A 20,872-nucleotide genomic window follows, 5' to 3' on the forward strand; every position below is an offset into this window, starting at 1 on the left:
ACAGTGCACAAAGCCCGCCCATCTCATCAGACCATAGGACATGGTTCCAGTAATCCATGTGCTTTGTTGACATGTCTTCTGCAAAATGTTTGCGGGCTTTCTTGTGTACCGTCTTCAGAAGAGGCTTCCTCCTGGGGTGACAGCCATGCACACCAATTTGATGTAGAGTGCGGCGTATGGTCTGAGCACTAACAGGCTGCCCCCCCCCCGCCAATCTCTGCAGCAATGCTGACAGCACTCTTGTAATGAGTCACATGACATTTCGTAGAGAAAATAACGAGCAGTACTTAATTTGGACATTTAGGGATGTACGTAGTTTCTAAGGGGTGCACTCATTTTTGTTGTCAGGGGTTTAGATATTAATGGCTATATTTTGAGTTATTTTTTGTCAAAGTGTCATTTTGTCAGTGTTGTCCCATGAAAAGATATACTTATATATCTGCAGAAATGTGAGGGGTGTACTCTTTTTTGTGGTACACTGTATATTAGTTGTATTTTATTCAGATTCTTAATTTATTTTCAACCAATAACAGTTTTATCTTTTAAATACTTTGCAAAGTTATATCAGCAAATATATTAAATATAACAGAAAATAATTGAGAAGCACCAGTCTCAACCACGGCATAACAGATATTATTTTGAGTTTGGGCTATTTTTAGTGCCACCTATCAAGCCACTTTGTTCAAAATATATTTTTGCAATAACTTTTGCATTGCACAAAAAATGTTTAATCATGATTTCAAAAAATAAAAACTAGATTACAGAAAAAAAATTAAGATGTTTGAGTCAAATACAACAATCTCTTTTGTTGACCATTGTCATGCACAAATATTTTAGTAAAATGTAAAGGTATGTATTAGTAATACAGTGAAAATGACTGAATAGTTACTCCGCAAGCGAATTTACATTGTGCGCCCCTTGGAGGACCGAGGAGCGGTACTTTTCCCATGTGGCCAATTATGTGACCAAGCATGCCATATTTATTTTTTCTGTGTGTGTACTCACTGGATTATTTCTATCATGAGGCCTATATAGATTTCTATTGTGAAAAGTGGCAGTAATTATAACTTTCAAGTGGAGTGACTGCATTCATTATATGGGGTGTAGATGGTACATGTGGCTGTGCAAGGCTGAGTTTTCCAGCACAATTGTATTGTGCGCAGTGATGGTTATGACTAATAACTGGCAAGAGGAGTGATCGCATTGCATGTGCAAGGCAAAACTTTTGTTTTTTAAATTTCTTGTATTTTTTTTTTGTCATTTTATTTCTATTGTGTAAGGTGGTGATTATCAACTTAGTGTGTGTGTGTGTGTGAAACAATCGATGGCGCCCGTTTGAGCATCTTTTAGCATCTGACATACATTACGTCCCAACATTCCGTCCGTTGTTTGTTAAAACACAAATATAGTTAAGAATCACATAAAACAATCCCAAAAATGCTGGAATTTCATCTATTAGGACAGTAATGTGAGAGGGAAGAACAAAAAAAAGACTGGGTAAGTAAAATTGTTGCACATTTTCCCCACGAGCTACTTCACAACATGACAGGACAAGAGTAGAAGGAAGAGAGTGACAAAGAAAGAGAATGAGGAGTGGATGCTTTGCTTGAACCTTCCTGGTGTGGATGGCTGGGGCACCTCAAGGCGACTGAGAGCCAGACCTGTAACTCTTGAAGCTCCCCAGCAGACTCTGCACGCCCTTCTTGACGCGTCGGGCCACAGAGTCTGTGGGCGGTGTGGGCAAGCAGGACGCAAGGCTGGGCGGACGGGCGTCCAGACACTTCTGGTAGCGTAGCTTAAAAAAAAAAAATAAAATGGGAAAACACTTGAATGTAAGCAATTTGAAAGAATAACATAGTTTTGCTAGCGACAAACAAATATACCAACTAAAAAGCATCGAAAGCATCAAAACTTCTAGGACTACAGAGATAGACCGATTATCCGCCAGGCCGATATTTGGAAATTTGACGGATATCGGTATCGGTCTATTTTTTTTTTATCCGACCGGCAGATATGAAAAAAATCCAATTAAATCTGGGTTATTTTGGCTCAGATGCAGCTGCGCCTCTCTCTCCTGCCTGCTGTCTCCTGCACTAGTATTCACCCAGTCCTCTGATTGGTTAAATCAGAGGTCGGGAAACTGTCTCGCGAGCCATATCTGGCTCTTTTGATGACTGCATCTGGCTGTCCGCCAACCTGTAATTTTAAATGTGGGACCGGCCGGCTCATTTGACATGGACGAGCTGTGATGAGCTGATGGTCCATTCACACATTTTTCTTGGACCTTCAAACATACGTCGCATTAATATGCTTCAATTCAGTTCCCATTGGTGGTCCTCCCGTCGCGGATTGCGCGGAGATAGGCGTAAGTACAGAGCTTGTCTTGTGCCTTAAATCTCTGCTCAGCCAGAAGCGGAGCTGGCCCCTCCCATTCCGATCGATCTGGAGTATATAAAAATGCATAGGGGAAAATTAAACCACGAAAGTGAACTGCGTGGTACCTCAAGTCATAGAGGTGCGCAATCAGTTTGACTTTCATGACTTTTTTGCCTGTCAAAATTGTCGAGTTCCCTGGTTGCAGTTTTACACTTCCAGGAAATATATGCAGCGCCACAACATGATTCTATTTGTTATTTTCCAAATGGTGAGTGCGCAACGATTGTAACATACCAAGTAACAATGTCAGGCTTTCATTGTCGTTTTCTAAAGATTTATTTCAATCACAAATCGGTGACTGCTCATAAAAGCCTCACTCTACCACATGATGCGTTCAAATGCGCTCAAGAAAAAATAAAAAAGGTGATCACAAAGCCGACTCGGACAAGCTGGCAACAGAATATGTCAAATATATATGTATATATACAGTATCTAGACACACACACACACACACACGCTGTTTGGCTCTCGTGGAATCATATTTTAAAATATGTTGAGTTTTTTGGCTCTCTTGGTCAAAAAGGTTCCTGACCCCTGGGTTATATAGTAGTGATGGTAAATGAAGTTACACCTGTATTGCTCCTTTCGACCTTTTTAAGGCCTTCAAAGCACTTCACACTATATCCTCATCTACCTACTGGTGCCACAGCACCAGGAGCAACGTGGAGTTTACTATCTTGCTCAAGGACACTTTGACACTACTGATACTTTGAGGTCATCAGGGCTTTCTTTTCTGTGGAAAAAATTAAAAGACCTAGTTATTCAACTTTATAAGAGATGAGTCTTAGTCTAGGAAATTCAGCCACTTCTGAAGCTATTATTTTCTATTTGTGTGATTCAATAAACATGCTTTAGGCATTTTAATGAAGTTCAGTTTTTGCATTATTTAAACTTTTTACGCCAATGATTGCACTTCTACTGCAAATGAATATCAGCTCCAAAAATCTGTCATCGGCTCCCTCTACCTACTTATAATCGGTTTCGGTCCTGAACAACCCATATTGGTCGATCTCTACTTTAAAGTTGAAAAGTTTCATTGATTTCAGGTTTCTAGACCCCCAGCTTGGATTTAAAACATTTAATTGATCGTGTTAAGGAATTGGTAATGAAAAACCAAAATCTGTTCACATTTCCTCTTGAAAACTACACTTTTCATGGTCAGTATTTGAAATACTAGAACCAAAATTTCAAAAATACAAAGAAAATAATAGGTAAAATAAATATGGGAAACTACCATAAATAAATTGTCCAACAAAGCGAGAATGTATAAAAATCTTTTAGAAGTTGAAATGTAGTTGCCCACCCTCCCACCTCCCCAAACACATAACACTGACCATGCAGGCGGCCTGGACGGCCTCGCTGAGACTGGCAGCATTGGGCTCGCACCAGAACTTGTGGCAGGTGAAGTCTCTTGGGCCATCGGCCATGATGAATGCAAAGGTGCGCACGTCTTTGCCCACGCCCATAAAGGAAAGGAACCGCACCCGGCACTCTGACAGCACTTCTTCAGTCTGAAATGAGCAGTTGTAGTGATTTTTGTTACTGATTATAAAAAAAGTCCAAAAAGATTTATAAAACGTTCTATATCATCACTATGATTGTCATAGAAAGTTCATTCTGCAGCTTCACTATGATTCTGTTACCTGTTTTGCAAGTATGGTGAGCGTCGCAGGCGCCACGTTGACAGAAACTGGCGTCCAGTCATTCTTGTCTTTGCCCTCTACAGCCGCCTCCAGTGCGTCATTGATCACATCCATACCTGAAAAGAATTTCCTCTGGTTATATAATGTGAGGATGGAGATCTGATGAGTACTGTAGAAAATGATTCTTTTCTTACCCACAGGCTTCACCACAGGCTCACTACCAAGGTAATACACATGGAAGCGCTGGAAAAGTTCATTTTTGGGAGCTGGAAACTCTGGTGAAGAATAACAAGGAAGTGTCCGAAAATGCAAACAGATGAGCTTGACATTTTGGAAAATGTGCTTTAGTTTACCTTCCACCGACAAAGGTTTCCCAGTGTCCGAGCTGAGACGACTCAAGCCTGACTTTGATGCCTTTCTTTCCATCATTATCTATTAAGAAAAATGTTTTGCTTACTGAAAATATACTTTAACCATGTTGATAGTAGCATCACAAAAAGCGCGCAACCTTGGAACACATCTCGTGCAAAGTGGTGGCGATGTTCTTGGCGGGCGAGTCGCAGCGGAACACATGACACTTAAGGACTTGCGTCAGGTTGTCCCGAGCCACATAAGCAAAATCCCTGTGGGATGAAGCACATTAATATTAGCTGATTGCACTACAAGTTATACACATAGAAGACACGGTGCACCAACAAAAATGACTCATGTATACCTTTCCCTGTTTGTATGCCGGGGAAAAAAGCAGCATGGAAAAAAGACGCGAGCGTTAGAAGATTGTGAAAAACCGGCACTGATTGTAATAGCATAAAATATCCAGCAGAGGTCCCAGATGAGTAACCAATGCAAACAACAAAGATGGAACCAAGAAAACGAACCTGCCATTGTCTCTGCCAACACCCCAAACACGGATGCTGCCGATAGGCTGCGTGTGGAGCAGCGTCTGACCTAGTGGATCGATTAGGTTCATGGTGTCGTTCTCCAGCACCATCAGCATGTCCTTACCCTGCAGAAAACACAGATTTTGGCCATTATCATCACAGCAGAGTAGCGCTGGGCAATGTGGCTAGGGTTGGGCATCGTTTGAAATTGAACGATTCCGGTTCCATGTTTCGATTCCGGTTCCGAAAGATTCTCGATTCTGATTCTTTTAAGAGGCACGGTCAAAAAAAGCTGTGATGAGACCCTCGACGGGCCGACAGAATGGGTTCCAAAAAAAAAAAAAAAAAAAAGGCAGGGTCAAAAAATCTATAGTTTAAAAATTTATTAGTTTATATTAATATCTTAACTTCACTTTTTTTTTTAATTATATGAATCTAAAATTTCTTATTATTTATATGAATTTAAAATATATTATTATTATTAATATAATCAATATGAAATTTATGAATTATATGAACCCCTCGCAGGGTTATTTTTAACTTATATATACATTTCAGTCTTTGAACTCGAATGTGATGAAGTTTCTTTCCACAGGAGTGCGCTTTCACAGAGATGTTTATTTTTCAAAAGCTCACGGAGAAAACAGTTATATTCTTTTGCCAAACATGTACCTTAAAAATCCTTTTGATACTGATTTTAACGGAGGCGCCTACAGCTTTAAGATGTCGGCTGTACTAACGCCAGCGAGTCTGTCATTTCGCATCTGTTTCTCTTTATATGTTCTAATGCTGCTGAGTCTGTCATTTTGCATCTAGTTCTATTTACATATGATATTGACCATAGCCCGCCGTAATAATATGATTTTTTCTAAATCTATTCCATCCATCCATCATTTACTGCTAAATTCGGGGTCGGGTCGCTGGGACAGCAGAAGACAGACGTAATGTATTGTTTGACCTACCTGGTTCGGGCAGTGCAGCGTATCAACTACGTAGCACTCAGCTAGCTTTGCACTTCGCACTTAGGCTATATTCCATGAAGCCGGTCGTGCATAATTGGTCATGCAGCCACCTTTGCATGATATACAGTGGGGCAAATAAGTATACAGTCAACCACTAATTGTGCAAGTTCTCCCACTTGAAAATATTAGAGAGGCCTGTAATTGTCAACATGGGTAAACCTCAACCAAGAGAGACAGAATGTGGTAAAAAAAAAAAAAACAGAAAATCACATTGTTTGATTTTTAAATAATTTATTTGCAAATCATGGTGGAAAATAAGTATTTGGCCTATACCAAAAGTTCATCTCAATACTTTGTTATGTACCCTTTGTTGGCAATAACGGAGGCAAAATGTTTTCTGTAACTCTTCACAAGCTTTTCACACACTGTTGCTGACAAACAAAGGCTAATATTAGTAACACAATGCGCCGCCAGGGACTCAGATCCTGCACTGCCAGACGTGTCCCCCTGCTAAAGAAAGTACACGTCCAGGCCTGTCTGCGGTTCGCTAGAGAGCATGTGGATGATCCAGAAGAGGACTGGGAGAATGTGTTATGGTCAGATGAAACCAAAATAGAACTTATTGGTAGAAACACAGTTTCTCTTGTTTGGAGGAAAAATAATATTGAATGGCACCATACCCAGTGTGAAGCATGGGGGTGGAAACATCATGCTTTGGGGCTGTTTTTCTGCAAAGGGACCAGGACAACTGATCTGTGTAAAGGAAAGAATGAATGGGGCCATGTATCGAGAGATTTTGAGTGAAAATCTCCTTCCATCAGCAAGGGCATTGAAGATGAGACGTGGCTGGGTCTTTAGGCTTGACAATGATCCCAAACACACAGCCAGGGCAACAAAGGAGTGGCTTCGTAAGAAGCATTTCAAGGTCCTGGAGTGGCTTAGCCAGTCTCCAGGTCTCAACCCCATAGAAAATCGGAGGGGAGTTGAAAGTCCGTATTGCCCAACGGCAGCCCCAAAACATCACTGCTCTAGAGGAGATCTGCATGAAGGAATGGGCCAAAATACCAGCAACAGGGTGTGAAAAGCTTGTGAAGAGTTACAGAAAACATTTGGCCTCCGTTATTGCCAACAAAGGATACATAACAAAGTACTGAGATGAACTTTTGGTATTGACCAAATACTTATTTTCCACCATGATTTGCAAATAAATTATTTAAAAATTAAGCAATGTGATTTTCTGTTTTTTTTCCCCACATTCTGTCTCTCCTGGTTGAGGTTTAACCACGTTGACAATTACAGGCCTCTCTAATATTTTCAAGTGGGAGAACTTGCACAATAAGTGGTTGACTAAATACTTATTTGCCCCACTGTAGTTGTGTTGCAAATGTTGCACTGAGCTGACTGGTCTCTTTTTTGTTGTTGTAAAGTTAAGCCAAACTTTTGAGCGCAGCCGCACCGTGTCCATGGTTGTAATACGGTTGCAATGCACAAACACGCGCTTGTTGTGGCTGCTTCTTCGTGGTTTTCGGCAGCATTTTTTTCCGTGGCGGTCAGGGCATCGAAACATGGAATCGAAATTTAAAAATTCGAATGGTTCCGGGAGAACCGGGGTGTTAGAACCGGGTGCCATGGTTGCTTGATGCCCAACTCTGAATATGGACTTAACATTAAATGTTGTTTTATTTAAGAATTTGGGAACACTGCCTGAAGACTGTGCCCACATCTTCGTTTAAGGTGTACGAGTGGTGTCGGCTAATCGTTTGCAGCACCCACAGTATTTCTGCCTTTAGCATAGCGGTTGGGGTGAATGCAGCGAAAGCACTTGTGCTGAGACCCAGGCTCGACACGAAGGGCCTTGTACGTGCCTTAGTGCCTGTTGGTGCAAACATTTGCATGGGGACTGTTATTGCCGGACTAGCAGCATAGCGTTTATGCTTTTCCCCTTTCATGTGAGTGTCAAGAGCTTGACCGCCCATTATTCCCACCTTGATGTCTTTTTGACATACTTTGCATATCTATTCTGAAGTTGTTTAAAAAAAAAAAAAAAGTTGTATTTCGGCTCCTCAAGCCACTTATGTTCAAGTATGCATAGATAGTAAAAGAAATGTACATATGCCTTTTCCAACCACCCTGGTTCTACTACATGGCTAGAAGGACACACTGCCCCCTGCGGCGTGATTCCTACGCAATTAGACAGGGTTGATTTAGCCTCTCTATTTTACGGAATCTTGGATTATGAGGCTGGCTAAATTAATAAAATTAGCACAAAAAAACTCCAGACACACATGTAAGGTTACCTGGATGAATTTTAATGCCTCCCATGTGAAATTTAATGCCATACCTCACAACAACAACAAAAAAGCAAACTATAATGCTTATTAAGACCTTTAAAACCACATATTGTAAATAAGACCTTTTAAGGATTCGCGGAGACCACGATCTTTGGGTTTCCTGAAAAAGCGCCTTAAAAATCCAAGGCATTATGGTTATGATCAGTGTTGGGAGTAACGCTGTTGTAAGTAACGCCGTTACGTAACGGCGTTATTTTTTCAGTAACGGGGTAATCTAACTAATTACTTTTTCCGCCGTTACAACGCCATTACCGTTACTGACGGTCAAAAGCGGTGCGTTACTTACTCTGAAAAAACTGAAGAGTTTCAAGTTTGTCGAAATTAAAGGAAAGAACCTGCATGTAATGTGTAATTTATCTCCCGGGGCAAAGCTTTTGTCGACATCTGTGGTAAGCAATTCAAATCTGCTGAAGCACCTAACAAGTTAACTACCTGTCTGTTCTTCTCTATTCCACTGACTCGAATACTGCTCAGAAAATTTCAAATTCTTTGACATACAACAAGTTCTTTTTAAAGTAACGGAAATATTTACTTTCCCTGGTAACTAGTTACTTTTACTATAGAGTAATTCAGTTACTAACTCAGTTACTTTTTGGAAGAAGTAGTAAGTAATGTAACTAATTACTTTTTAAAAGTAACATGCCCAACACTGGTTATAATTATCATTTTTTTTCATCTTTACAAAGGTGGACTACACCTTAAAAAAATAGTCCAATTTTTCACAACACATAGCTTTTAGCAATTGAAATTTCCGGCTGAAATATAAAGCCCAGAGTAGTAATAAATAACGTCATTTACATGAATTAAATAGTCGAGTAATTGTAAAATAATTACTGATTAATTTTTAGCAGCCAGTGTGTAAACAATCATTCTGACAAATCTTTTAATTTCATAGTCATACAAAGGTGTAAAAACAAAAAGTAAGTACCTCTCCCCAGATCCCGGCGGTGTCGTGCAAGTTGTGTTTGTGGTACGAGAGTTGTCGAATACAATTGTTGACTGCCACGCTGCTCTTGCCGGGCGCCATGTCTTCCTCAGACATCTCCACCCAGCCCAAAGAACGCACTGCGAAGCACTGTCAAGACAAGGAGGACAGTGAAACATTTGTATCATTTTTTGATTTTAATATTGTGTTTTACATTCATCCTGAAACAATCAAAAATTAACTCAGTACCTTGCTTTCTAAATCTGTGCAGGGTGGAATCATCTTCTCTTCATCCTCAGGCTGGGAGCAGTTGTAGCTTCAGATTAAGGAGAAAGTGAGAAATTATTATATTGTATTTAAAGATCAATTTTAATGACATGAGTAAATACTTGAGGTTGATTGAAGCATAACGTAGAGTTGCTCCCTCAAACTCTCGCAGGCTTTGATCGGACGTAACCTCTCCTTCCTCCTGAGAACGCAGACAAGAATGGTTAAATGTGGAAAACTTTCCATACTTGCAATTTATTTGGGTTACCTTCCACAGCTCTCCATCAGCGCTTTCTTCTGTGCTAGAAAACTGACCCCAGGTTTCCTGAAAAACATAACCTAAATATAAAAATCTCACGTGGAAAATCCAACCATGGACCAGAGCATAAGTATCAAACTCAAGGCCCGGGGGCCAGATCCGGCCTGCCATATAAACCTTTATGGCCCGTGACAATAAATCATGTCGACTTGCCATTCTTCTTGCAATTATAAAATTGAATATAAAGTTTCTGTAGTCCTTGATAAAAGATGGAGGACTCTGGAAATGAGGGGACTATTTACCTCCGCCAGTAGGTGAAACCTAAGGAAGGCAGAGGTTAAGCATTCTGCTCCATTATTTTTGCTTGTCTGTATGTTTTTGTTGAACATAACTCAAGAATAACTAATTGCGTTATTGTGAAACTTGCAGGATAGGTTTGTCAGATGAAACAAGAAAGGCTATTACATTTTGGGGCAATCAGGTCAAATGTAAAAGATAACAGAGTTCAGAAATTGAATTTTGTGATAATGTGGTTAGCCTGTTTAAATAAAATACAGTATTTGCAGGCCAGGTGATAGGATGACAAGAGAAAGGGTCAAAGGTGACAGGTCAGAAATATGGCAATGCTTTGAATTTGGATGATGAACGAACACTTGAAGCAAGTTGCCTTTATGTGCGTCGTACCAACGTGCATTTTTATTTTAAAAAATAATTAATATAATTATTTATTTTTTAAATTATTATTAAATTTATTAGGATCATGGAAGCTCCCACTTGGGGAAAATGTATACATACTGTATATCCTGTATATACATAATATAATAAAAATATATATGGAAACAGCACTGGCCTGCTTACTGTAATCCATGACTGCACAAATGTTAGTTATTTAGTATTTTAAAGTTTTACATATAGTAGTATACTATAAAATTAATACTATATATTTCATTTTTGTTACTGTGGGTATGTGTGCCTTCCATTCAAAATAATTGTAGTAATATTTTAGTGTGCCCTCTACTTTATTTATTTTCAGGTTAAAACAAAAGTTGAAGTTTTTCCCATCCCCCAAAAATGCGGCATGCACACCAGAAAAAGCATCTGAACTCACAGAAAGTATTCTGAAAATGGTTGTCCGGGACATTGCAATTCATTTTAACATTTAGAAATATATAGACAATGACATACCACAAAAAGAGTAAGAATTGTTTTGACTCCTGTTAAAGAGGTGAAGTCACAGTGTTTCCATTTACATTTTTTTTTTTTCTAATTAATGCCAGCAGCATTTTACCTCATTGTTTGTGATTTATTTTTGGTATTTATGTTATTTATTTATACGTTAATAAAGAATTTAGGTGTTCCAAAATGTTTTTTGTGAATTAATAAGCTTGAACAAAAATTATTAAAGTAGTAGTAAAAAAAAAAAATAATAGTCCGCAGACTAATCGGAAGGAAATTAGTGGTTTGGGACAGCCCTAGTTCATACTGGTGAGAAATGTACCCCTGACCCCAGTTCACCTAATCAGTTTGGTTTTATTGATGGCATGTCCCCAGCAAAAAGTGTACAAGCAGGTTATGCTGTTTTATCGTCCCCACCAATCTTGAGACCAAACTTGCACCCTTGTAATTGACCCATTTCAAGGTATAGGGGGAAATTATAATTGCCGTGGAAAGAGTTTTACTAGTTTCGGTGACAAGGTGAATAGTTTTTTTACTGTTGTTCGTGAACTACATTTCCACACAAACGCACATCGAGGTACCATTTAGCTTAGCAAGGAGAGGTATGAGAGACATTTTTCGAGTGTCCCAGAGTTCGCGAAACTTGAGGAATAAAGCGCATTTATCAAGGTTTTGTCAGCCGTGATGGCGTCCGCTGTATCAGCCCTGCCCCTCTGCTATTTAATGTGTTGTTGACACAGTAGCTCAGCGGTGCTCTGACCCGCCGCTCGGCACAAATTCATTCAAACTTGCCTTTCTGTCCAAGACGGCCATCCACCGCTCACTTTCGCCAAAAAGTCCGATCCAAAATACAGTAATGCCCCGGATGGGGGAAAAAGGAGAGGAGTCTGTATTAGCTTAGTCACTTTATTGTGGGAACAATAATAAACTAGGCCTGCAAGCAGGACTGAACGGGCCCTCGCAATCTAGCGCAACTCGGACTGTGTGCAGGTCAGGGTGGTGGCAGATCCTCCTCTCTAATCATCTCATTAGAACCTAACAAGCTCGAAAGTCGCCTCTTTACATTCACACACCTAACAGATAAAAAAAAACCTAGTGGAGAGAGTACTACAAAAAAGGAGGTACTACTGAGCTGTGCAGCCAAGCCCTTATTCAAAACCAAAATTAATATTCTAACTGGGCCAATTCGACCAAGTGTGCCAAATATTGTGGCTCTATAAGCTGCCTGAGTCTCTGAAAAAAAGTATTTCCTTTAAATGGCGAATAAAGGGTCGTCACGGCAACAGACAGAGACACGTGGACATGGGCCGTAAATAAGTATTTTAATAGGTCTTGAAACTACAATGACCAACCTGAAAAGAACTGGACATGTATTGGAAAAACGAGTGACTTTCTATTGCCACTAGTTGGCGCTGTAGGGTTGATGCAAATGACCCCTACAAGGCCCTTCAGGGTATGACTCTCAACAAGCACGGGAAGTTTGGCGCAGATATGTTGTATATCTGGCGAGTTATGACTGTTCAAAGTTTTTGGAGAGAAAAATTGTTGACAGTCATTTTCACTTTCCTGTTTGGACCCCTCCGCTTCAACGAAACTTCAATATTTTTTATCAGGCACCTGAAGACAGGTCTTAAGGCTTCCCTTATGCAGCTTTGAGGTAGATTGATTTTTTCCCTTTAGAGGAGGAGTGTGTCCCGTAAAAAAAGGGCATTTCCTGTTCCCACTAGGAGGCGCCAAGCACAAATGGTAAATTTTCAATCCAGTCCTGCTCAGGCTGGTATACCTCACACACATGCCAGATTTAAAATAGATTGAACGTTGTATGAGGGAGTTATCAGTCATTTTCCGAATTCGGTGTTTTGGCGAAAAAATGGCCGACTTTGGCACCCCGCCCAGGTCAGGCCCGTGAATGAAAACACACCATTTTGATAACTTAAGATTTCATATGCCTCATGAACAGTCTCGCCAATTTTGAGAATGATCAAACTAATTCCCTAGGTGCCAAGGTGTAAAATGTGCACACTGTAAATCGATAAAAATTTCACATTCAATCCAAAATACCCGATTTCCTGTTGGGTTTGGAATACGCATGCAAGAGACTTTTTGGAGCAGTTTTGTACAAGGTATCGACTCTCCGAATTTCATCCTTCTACGTTGAAAAAACCTAAATAGAGAGGCCTTTTTGAAAATTTCAAGGGGGCGCCACTGAGCCATTTTTTTACATGTTTTTGTAACGTTGCAAGATTATTGAACGTTATCCAAAGCCACATGTATGTCCAAATTTTTGTGAGTTTTCGTGCATGTTCAAGCCTCCAAATGTAAACTCCTACTGTGAACCGATAAAAATTTCACATTCGATCCAAAATACCCGATTTCCTGTTGGATTTGGAATACGGGTGCAAGAGACTTTTTGGAGCAGTTTTGCACAAGGTATCGACTCCCCAAATTTCATCACTCTATGTTAAAAAAACCTAATAGGAAACGCCTTTTTGAAAAATTCAAGGGGGCGCCACTGAGGCATTTTGTTACATTTTTTCGTAACATTGCAAGATTATCGAACGTTATCCAAAGCCGCATGTATGTGCAAATTTTTACGAGTTTTTGTGCATATTCAAGCCTCCAAATGTAAACTCCTACTGTGAACCCATGAAAATTTCACATTCGATCCAAAATACCCGATTTCCTGTTGGATTTGGAATACGGGTGCAAGAGACTTTTTGGAGCAGTTTTGCATAAGGTATGTACTCCCCAAATTTCCTTGCTCTATGTTGAAAAAACCCAATAGGAAAGGCCTTTTTTAAAACTTCTTTCTGTCGCCACTAGTTGGCACTGTAGAGTTGATGCAAATGACCCCTACAAGAACCTTCAGGGTATGACTCTCAACAAACACGGGAAGTTTGGCGCAGATATGTTGTATATCTGCCGAGTTATGACTGTTCAAAGTTTTTTGCGTGACAAATTGTTGACGTTCATTTTCACTTTCCTGTTTGGACCCCTCCGCCTCAACGAAACCTCAATATTTTTCATCAGGCACCTGAACACAGGTCTTAAGGCTCCCCTGATGCAGGTTTGAGGTCAACAGATTTTTTTCCCTTGGAGGAGGAACCTGTCTCGTAAAAAAAGGCATTTCCTGTTCTCACTAGGGGGCGCTAGACCTAATGGGTAATATTTCAATGCACTCGTGTTAAGGGTGGGATACCACACATACATGCCAAATATGAAAAAGATTGAACGTTGTGTCAAGGAACTATTAGTCATTTACTGAATTTGTCATTTTGCCGAAAAAATGGTCGACTTTGGCACCACGCCCAGGTCAGACCCGTGAATGAAAACGCACCATTTTCAAAACTTAAGATTTCATATGTCTCCTGAACAGTCTCACCAATTTTGAAGATGATCCAACTAACTCCCTCTGCGAAAAGGTCTCAAATGTGCACCCTGTGAATCGATAAAAATTTCATATTTGATCCAAAATAACCAATTTCCTGTTGGGTTTGGAATATGCGTGTAAATGCTTTTTTGGAGCGGTTTTGGACAAGGTATAGACCCCCCAAATTTCATTGCTCTACGCTGACATACCCTAATGTTATAGGCCAATTTTAAAATTTCAAGGGGGCGCCACTGAGCCATTTTGTTATATTTTTTTGCAACGTTGCAAAATTATCGAAATTTACAATTTTCCGGACGTATGTGCAAATTTTGGTGACTTTTCGTGCATGTTCAGGCCTCCAAATTGGCCGTTTTCATTTGCCCTGGAAAAAAAAAAAATAAAAAAAAAAAAATAATAATCCTTTGCAAAACAATAGGGCCTTCGCACGCTTAGTGCTCGGGCCCTAATAAAAAGAATAACAAAATGACAGCAGGCTTCCATGACATGCGACCACTCTCTCCTTCTCGGTTCCCTCTACGTCACAGCTCCCCGTCCGATCGTCTCTTAAGGAGACCTCGTATAACAATTACAATACACAATGAATACGATGCCGCTGAACCCTTAACACGAGGCTGGCTCTAGTTTGAAACGGCTTTAAGAAATAAAAATAAAACATCTCTTTTTCACGGCGTGGCGGCTTTCATTTTGGTGTGGCGGTGCGCCACAACATTCAATATGTAGGGGAAACCCTGATTATCATGCACCTCTAATTCTTATGTGAAAATCCTGCTCCACATATGACCATTTCAACTTACAATGTCCTGAAACGAATTAACTTAGTATGTAGAGGTACCACTGTGGTTATTTAATTGTGGCAGCCCTAGCTGGGCAGATGTAATGGCCCTCCGAAGGAAACTAACCATGATGTGGCCCGCAAAAAAGATGACTTTGACACCCCTGCTGTAAGGTATTCCAAATAGACATAATGAAAAAAGAACACCTATAGCTTACAGGGCGACCCAAAAAAAAGTTTACACTGCCACAATACAACTTAAATGCCATGTTTATTCATCTTAGAATTAGAATTTAATCACAAATTATACATTACTGTAAAGAACATGTACAGTACACTCTATTTTTCAATGTGTCCTCCCTTAAGTGTCACAACAGCCTCCAGGCGCCTGCGGAACGCTTGACAGGTCTTCTTTATGTAGGATGCTGTCATCTTTTCCCAAGATCTAACAATGGACCTCTCCAAGGCTGCCACAGAAGTTTGTGGCTTCTTACAGGCACTGTCCTCCACAGTTGCCCATATGCTATAATCCAGGGGATTGAGATCTGGACTCTGGGGTAGCCACATATCACCTTGTCAATCAACTTTTTGGTCCGCACAGATCGGCACTTCCAGACCCAGGTTTTCGTGAGGCTGTTCCAGTATCTTTCAGCTTCTTTTTAACTTTGCAAACTGCACATCTGGATATTCTCAGATTTGCTGCAATCTCAGTCGGTGTCAGACCGGCACGCAGCAATTCAGGTACAGCTAAAGTTTTCTTCATTTTCAGCAGAAGCACAGGAATTGTAGAGACGAGAGATTACCAGCTGCATTGAGTGACCTTAATGAATCACTTAAGCATGACAACCTATTTAGATATGTTTCAATGGCTTTTAAACAAGCAGTCAACTGAGTGTAAACTTTTTTTTGGGTCACCCTGTAGGACACTCGTATGTCAACGTACCCCTACACACACAAACTTCAAGTGATTCTCACCTCAGGCTCCTCGCATGGGGTGGTCTCCAGTGACATGGTGGACGACAGCACAGAGTCGTCAATCTTCCCCAGGGGTGAGGGGGGCTCCCACTGTGTGGTGCCGGTGGGAATATGCCAGTAGTATGTGCCCGACGTATCACGCACTCTCATCCAGCCGGTAGGTAGGTCAGTGTCCGTCTCGAAGGCATTGGAGTCCCAAAAGGAGTCTAGGAAAAGCAAATAAGGAGACGTTGATGAATTTATGCTTGAAGAAGTTACTCGCTTGCAAAAGTTTCTTCAACAGTGCTTACCTCTATTGCCGTTGGGAGAAGTAGCATCAGTAACATTGTCTTGAGCGGCGGCAGGCCAGTTGGCCTCGTCATCGCTCGGGGACGCGTTGACATTGGCGAAAAGGAGGCACGCATTCCTCCCAGGGACGCTACCTTCTATTCCTCCACCTGACTGGGCCTTCTCCCAATCTGTAGCCGCTTCTTCCAACTTCTCGCCCTTGTCCTCCTCTTCTCTCTCCTTCTCTTCATCATCATCGGCGGTGTGGATGAGGAGCGGCTCATTGAGGATGTTATTGGCCTCCTCCCGGGTGGCTACTTTGGGGGACTCCTCGCGCTCCTCCTCCAGGTTGCCATTTTGAGAAATGTTGCAGTTGTGGTCCTGCTCCTGCTGGTTTTCGCTCACTTTACGCAACTGGTTCTGGCCCTCCTTGCGCCACTTGGCATTGTTGCCCGTTGACTCCTGCTCGCACCAATCATTGAGTTTGTTCTTCTTCAGCTCTTTGTCGTGCTGTTTGTTGCCCACATACGGCATCGTGTCGTCATCATCGTGGCCGCCCATCGCTGCTTAGCGTTTCGCGTAGCTGCAAGCCGTGACAGCGGAGTGAATAATATTAGGAGTGGGAACCCCTTGGTACCTCACGATACGATACGATTTGCGATACAAAGCTCACGATAACGATGATCTGATGATATGGCGATACAATGATTATCAATACATTGGTCAGTATATCATTCTAGGACTTTCTACAAATAACTAAGAAACAGAAAAACAAGTTTCTGCTGTGAATTGGAATTAGTTTGTCACTAGTAGACGTCCAATCCATTTGAACTGGGAGGGTGGCAGCGAATGAACATTCGTTCATTCGCTGCCATCCCTCCCACTTCAAACCATCAGCGGCAGCCAATGCCAGGCAATGAGATCATTTTGAGCCATTTAAGGTCATTTACCTGTTGATTTTCAGTTATTTCCTGTTGATTTTGGGGTATTTTATGAGTCACTTCCTGTTTATTTTGAGTTACAGAACAGGACGCGACCTGGGAATCACCCAAATGAATAGGTAGTGACTCAAACTGCCAGGAAATGACGTGTAAATGCCCTAAAATGAACATCAAATAACCTGTAAAAGCCCTGAAAATTGGATCGAATGACTGAACACTCCGGTTTTGAATGAACGAACGTTCCCAGTCTAAATGGACTGGGCGTCGTGCACCGTCAATGGCAGCCTTAGAGTTAACTGAGACACTATTATGGTGGAAGATTTTGGTAGCAACTTGATGGTTCCTTTTAAAAAAAAAACAAAAAAAAACTGACACCTTTTTAAAACGATATCTCGATTCTTGACAGGAGCATATTGATAACGTTTTGGGATACAAAGTATCACGATATATCACCATTACGATATTTTGTCACACCCCTAGAATATACAGTCATTTGTCATATATAATACACTTGACTATAATACGCACACCTAAAATCACACTTTCGCAGCTGATTTAGATAATATAGACGAAAAACCTTAAAGGGTACCATGGATAGAAAGACGTAGTTATTGAAAGAGAAATGTTAGTCCGAGTTTTAATAATTTGATTTTAAAACCCCTCTTAATGTTTTTGTTTTCATAAAATTTGTAAAATTTTTAATAAAAAAATAAACTAGTAGCTCGCCATTGTTGTTGACGTCACAGGGCGGTGACGTCACGCGGCCACTCTTTAACTATGTAAGGTAGTGATTTAAATACACCCCAAGGTGTCAATGGCGAGTTTTAAATTAATAAGAGATCAAGCCAAAGAGTGTGTTTTGTCGCTCGACTGACGCCGTAGTTTCCGGTTTAGTGCAGGCCCATTGTGATTTACGTTCATTTGAGTGTTGTCTTCACAACAAACAAGACTCCTGATAATGGCTCCCAGCATTATAGTTTGTATATTGTGACTAAATATTCCCATCCAGTGTATTTTTGTTGAGCTAAACGAGTTGCTAAAATGTTTGACCAAAGTCTGAGTAAGTTTTATGTGTATTTTGCATATCTATTTTGATTGTGAATTTGTGAATGCCAGTTCTCTTTGTATTGTTGTTTAACTGTGTGAGAGTAGGGCCTCATTAATTCAAAATTAAGCACTTCTCTTTTTGTGAAGATTATTTTTTGAGACATACATTATTTTTATTGTATTTTCACTATATGATACTTGTTTGTTGTGAAGGAGTTGCCAAAGCTTATGCCAAGAAACGCCTGTGTCCACTCTTTCTCTCTCCCTTACATTCCACTGTCGATTAAAGGAAAACTACACGTCATTCACGGTACAAAACGCACTAACTGGCTTGATCCTTAATTCATTTAGAACTTGCCATTGACACCTTGTGGCGTATTTGAATCATTACCTTACATAATTAAAGAGTGACACGTTTTGTTTTTTTCCCCTTTTTTAATGAGTGACACGTAGAATTCCTGCAGCGTGGCCATGTGACGTCACTGTCCTGCGACGTCAACAACAATGGCAACCTAGTTAAAATAATTTTACAAATGTTATTGAAACGAAAACATTAAGAGGGGTTTTAATATCAAATTATTATAACTTGTACCAAGATTAAGCTTTTAAAAACTACGTCCTTCTATCCATGGTTCCAATTTGTCATGTTAAATCTGTTTCTGCTATTGGTTCAAAGTTTACATTTGTGCTTGTTTATTCATATTTTTGTTAGGATTTTACAATTTACTGATTGATTTTTTTTTTTTGTATTTGAAAAACTCATTCTAATTTGAAATGTCAGAAAAAAAAACGGGTTGCTTGTATGTAATTGCACGGGTTCTATCATTTTCTTTAAAATAAAAACCTTTTTTCCTGCCATTTTTGTACCAAAAATAAAGTATATATATTTATATAAATATACTTTTTTCCTCTTATTTTGTCGGATTGTTCCTTTCACACCCGAAAATATGTTGGGTTTGACTGCAATGAGTTTGTATGGTGTAAAAATTATGGTTGTCAATAGTGTCAAAAAGCACCAGTACTTAAATGTTGTATCCAGATATTATATTTGATATCTTAAGTAACGATACGCAGTATCGATTTGTTTGGTTTTGCATGATTACAGATCACCAGAAATGTCTTGGGGTAAATTTGATTTTGTACTACTAGACTCTTGTTAGTAATGGAGGATAATTTTGCCTTTTCCTTTTTAACTCATTGGCTTCCATTGACGGCACTACACATCCAATCCATTTGAAGTGAGAGGGTTCGCAGTGAGTGAGCTAACTCGTTCATTTGCTGCCACTCTCCTAGTTCAGATGGATTGGACGTGCAAGATTGACAAACTAATTCAGTTTAATTTAATTTTCAAGAGCCATATTATTGGACGTTTATCACCATCAATGACAATTTTTAAAAATCCAATGGAATTTTGGATGTATTTTTTGGTAGCAAGTAAAATGGTAACAAGTATCGAGTATATTTTGAGCATCGATATCTAGTTCAAAATCTATTATTACATTTTATTTTTATAATACTTTTTAAAATAACCTAACAAAATGATAGTAAAAAATACGACAGATGACATGTTGGTTCGCAAAAGCTTACGATGGCTTAAGCGCATTTAATGTCTGACTCGCTACAGGTGAGAAAATACACACATTCAAAACATAATGATCTTTTTTTTAAACCACCTACCATAGCCTGTTTCTTCCTAGCCTGACATTTCCTTATCACATTCAAATCATTCAAATCCTGAAGCGTACTTTGGCCATTTCATTTACACACTCAGTTGATCTATAAATAAACAACGTTGATATAAAACACCGTGGCATCGCAGGGGTATTTAATAGTCGTTAGGTAATGAAAAAATAAAACACAATACCCGAAACGAAACCCCACCACGTCGGTCCCAGATTTTTCGAATGCCACGGCCAGCCGCTGTATGAAAATAACGGAGCGGTCGGGCACGGTCCGTCCGCCATCACCGCCGTCATCTTGGCTAAGCTAACGCTAGCTCTTCGGGCTAGCTCCGAAACGTCGAATTAAAAGGCAGTTTCGGGGATTACACACAAGGATGGAAGCATTCCCACTTACCGGCGAACCCTCCTTGGCTTCGAAAGACGTCGAATTGTGCGAGTTAGCTACATGTTTCCATGTTAACGAGATGGCTACGGTGCCAAAGGTCCGGTCCGTCTCCAGGCTGGGCAGAGAAGGTGGGGGTCGTTGTCACGAACGAGCGACTGGGCTCGGCTGGTAACGCGCCTACGTCAGTGGTTCACGTCACAGCCCCGTTTGGATGCTATCATGCTACCAGTCGCTGCTCTCATCGGGTCCATCACCTAACGTAGTGCTACTTCTTAACAATGACACTATGCTTAAGAAAAACTAATTAAAAAATGCCCCTCCTCCAATCAAAATGGATAAGACGTTCAGCGCCGTCAATGACACTGAAACATGAGCATTCACAGCCAGTCCTCCCAGATTAACTGAATTTTACACCTAATGTTGTAATTTTTATATGGCGGGAAAACACAGACAAGGCTGAAAAATCGGTTTCTGCTCTTGCACCCCTCTTTAAAATAAACTGCTGTATTTTA

General features: G+C 40.3%; 1 protein-coding gene across 2 annotated transcripts; it reads right to left on the reverse strand.

Moving 5' to 3' along the window:
• Positions 1 to 337: 337 nt before the first annotated feature.
• LOC130918060 (amyloid beta precursor protein binding family B member 1-like) lies at positions 338 to 20,606 on the reverse strand. Of its 2 annotated transcripts, XM_057839933.1 has the most exons (14): positions 20,370 to 20,601; positions 16,329 to 16,888; positions 16,039 to 16,244; positions 9,734 to 9,790; positions 9,588 to 9,667; positions 9,448 to 9,514; positions 9,202 to 9,348; positions 4,958 to 5,085; positions 4,588 to 4,702; positions 4,433 to 4,511; positions 4,274 to 4,354; positions 4,080 to 4,195; positions 3,771 to 3,947; positions 338 to 1,795 (listed from the first exon to the last, which is right to left on the reverse strand). In XM_057839933.1, exons 2-14 carry the CDS (start codon positions 16,864 to 16,866, stop codon positions 1,640 to 1,642), a joined length of 1,947 nt encoding a protein of 648 aa, XP_057695916.1. In that variant the 5' UTR covers positions 16,867 to 16,888; positions 20,370 to 20,601; the 3' UTR covers positions 338 to 1,639. The 2 variants fall into 2 exon arrangements, with proteins under 2 accessions (XP_057695916.1, XP_057695915.1); XM_057839932.1 differs by having other exon boundaries at positions 4,080 to 4,354; positions 20,370 to 20,606.
• Positions 20,607 to 20,872: the final 266 nt, after the last annotated feature.

The sequence above is a fragment of the Corythoichthys intestinalis genome, chromosome 6 (assembly GCF_030265065.1).
Source record: "Corythoichthys intestinalis isolate RoL2023-P3 chromosome 6, ASM3026506v1, whole genome shotgun sequence".
NCBI classification, from domain to species: Eukaryota; Metazoa; Chordata; class Actinopteri; order Syngnathiformes; family Syngnathidae; genus Corythoichthys; species Corythoichthys intestinalis.